Source organism: Puntigrus tetrazona, chromosome 4 (genome assembly GCF_018831695.1).
Source record: "Puntigrus tetrazona isolate hp1 chromosome 4, ASM1883169v1, whole genome shotgun sequence".
NCBI classification, from domain to species: domain Eukaryota; kingdom Metazoa; phylum Chordata; class Actinopteri; order Cypriniformes; family Cyprinidae; genus Puntigrus; species Puntigrus tetrazona.
The window spans coordinates 14702854-14704692 of record NC_056702.1 but is presented as its reverse complement, the minus strand read 5'-3'; the positions used below and the strand labels follow the sequence as shown (position 1 = coordinate 14704692).

General features: G+C 39.6%; 1 protein-coding gene across 1 annotated transcript in view; it reads left to right on the top strand.

The window, feature by feature from the left end:
- Nucleotides 1-70: 70 nt before the first annotated feature.
- The window catches only part of LOC122342862 (cadherin EGF LAG seven-pass G-type receptor 1-like), a 16750-nt gene continuing 14981 nt past the window's right edge, over nucleotides 71-1839 (top strand). Inside the window, exons 1-2 of the mRNA XM_043237009.1 lie at nucleotides 71-242; nucleotides 340-481. Of these exons, the coding sequence (XP_043092944.1) occupies nucleotides 77-242; nucleotides 340-481 (308 nt within the window). The 5' untranslated portion in view covers nucleotides 71-76. The remainder of the gene's footprint in view (nucleotides 243-339; nucleotides 482-1839) is intronic.

The following is a 1839-nucleotide window of genomic DNA, read 5'->3' as shown; positions in this document are numbered from 1 at the left end:
TATATTATTTTTTATTTATTTATTTTTTTTATTCAAAGTGATTGACTTTAGTGCAAATGTGTCACAGGGTGTCAGGATGGGGGAGACTGTCACCAACACAGCTAACATCAACATGCAGCAGGCATTAAAGATCCATGTGGAAGAAGGCTGTGATATGGCCAACCCTTGCGATTCCAACATCTGCCCTGACAACAGCCAGTGCACAGACGACTGGAATGCACACACCTGCGTCTGTGACCCCGGTACTGACACCTGCATGACATTCACTGCGTCTGCACAGACGCATCTGATTTCAGTTTGAAGGCATTAGCAAATTCTTTCTCTTTCTGTCACTCACAGGTTTCTTTGGCAAAGACTGCGTCGATGCATGTCACCTGAACCCCTGTGAGCATTTGTCCACGTGCGTTCGTAAGCCGAGCTCCTCTCATGGATACACCTGTGAGTGCAGTCAGGACTACTACGGACAGTACTGTGAGAACAAGTAAGTCGCATACCGGATAAAATACCAGATAAGACCAGACTTGTTTATTCTAGTTAGTTCTGGTTTTGGTAAAGCCGGTACACTGCTAATCAAATTAGCATAACTGGACCTTATGAATTTTGCTGGTTAAAGCTGTATGAGAATATTTTTTTAAAGTGGACTATTGAAGTGTTATTTTTACCTAAATTTAAATAGAAGGTTATTATGAAAGCCCATTTCTGCCACTGAATAAAAAAAAAAGAAGAAAACTGCGATTTAGAATTATGATATAAACTTGCATTTTTGAACAATAAGATCAAAATTGCGTGATATAATATAGCAATTGCGGGCTATACATATAAAACTGTGATTGATATAAACTCTGTGCTCAAAATGATATTGAGTGAACGTTTCTCCTCAGATTTGGACTTGTCAGATGTGGGTTTACATCTCATTTCTCGCATTTGCGATTCTGACTTTATAACTTGAAAATAGAAAGAAAGAGCCTTTTTAAACATGGTATTTTTAGTTAGTTGAGTCAATTCTCACTTTTCGTAATACATTGTTAACCGGTGTTACGGAATATCTTCATGTCATACAGTCACATTTACCAGATCAGAACTGGGCAAGAATATAATTTACATTGCGCAACGATACAAGCAATCAAGCTGTTCAGATACGCTTTACATTATATATTGCACTACACGAGTGTATGTGTAAGGATAAAGTGGAGCGCATTTATACTGCTTCAGCGTCCTGATAACCCTCTGTCGGGGTTCATTTTGTGATAACGACCAGATGACTTCACATTATAACTTACTTAATAACAGAATGGAACCGAAGCACTGCAATGGGATTTTTACGTTGTACAAAAACAAATGTGTTACTTGCCGATTTCCGATATTTGGAAAAATAGACTTTGAAATAGTTCAGGGTGACATGTTCAAATTTCTGACAGTGTATCAGTCAGCATAAACGATTTGCATTATGAAAGTCATCTTCGTTCCGGTGGTTTGTGTTTGTGTGTGTGTGTGTGTGTGTGTGTGTGTGGGTGTGTCTGTCACTGTGTTGGCTCTTCTCCACAAAGCAGGGGAAAACAACATAATACACCCTGTCACAAGTCCACACAAGCTCCACAGAATCATTACCATCCCTTTTATTTTCCTATCTAATCTGCTAAATCCTCTCTGCTGTCTCATCACTTACACACGGGACGTCTTTTCCTCAGTTTCTTTACTTATTCTGTCGACATGACTGTGTTCTATTAGATTAAGGCCTAAACACGCTGCTAGCACCTGATGCCGAGTTAATAAGCACCATGCGGCCCTGCTGTCTGCACATTTTAGGAAGAGGATTGCAGAGGAGGAATTTTTCCTCAG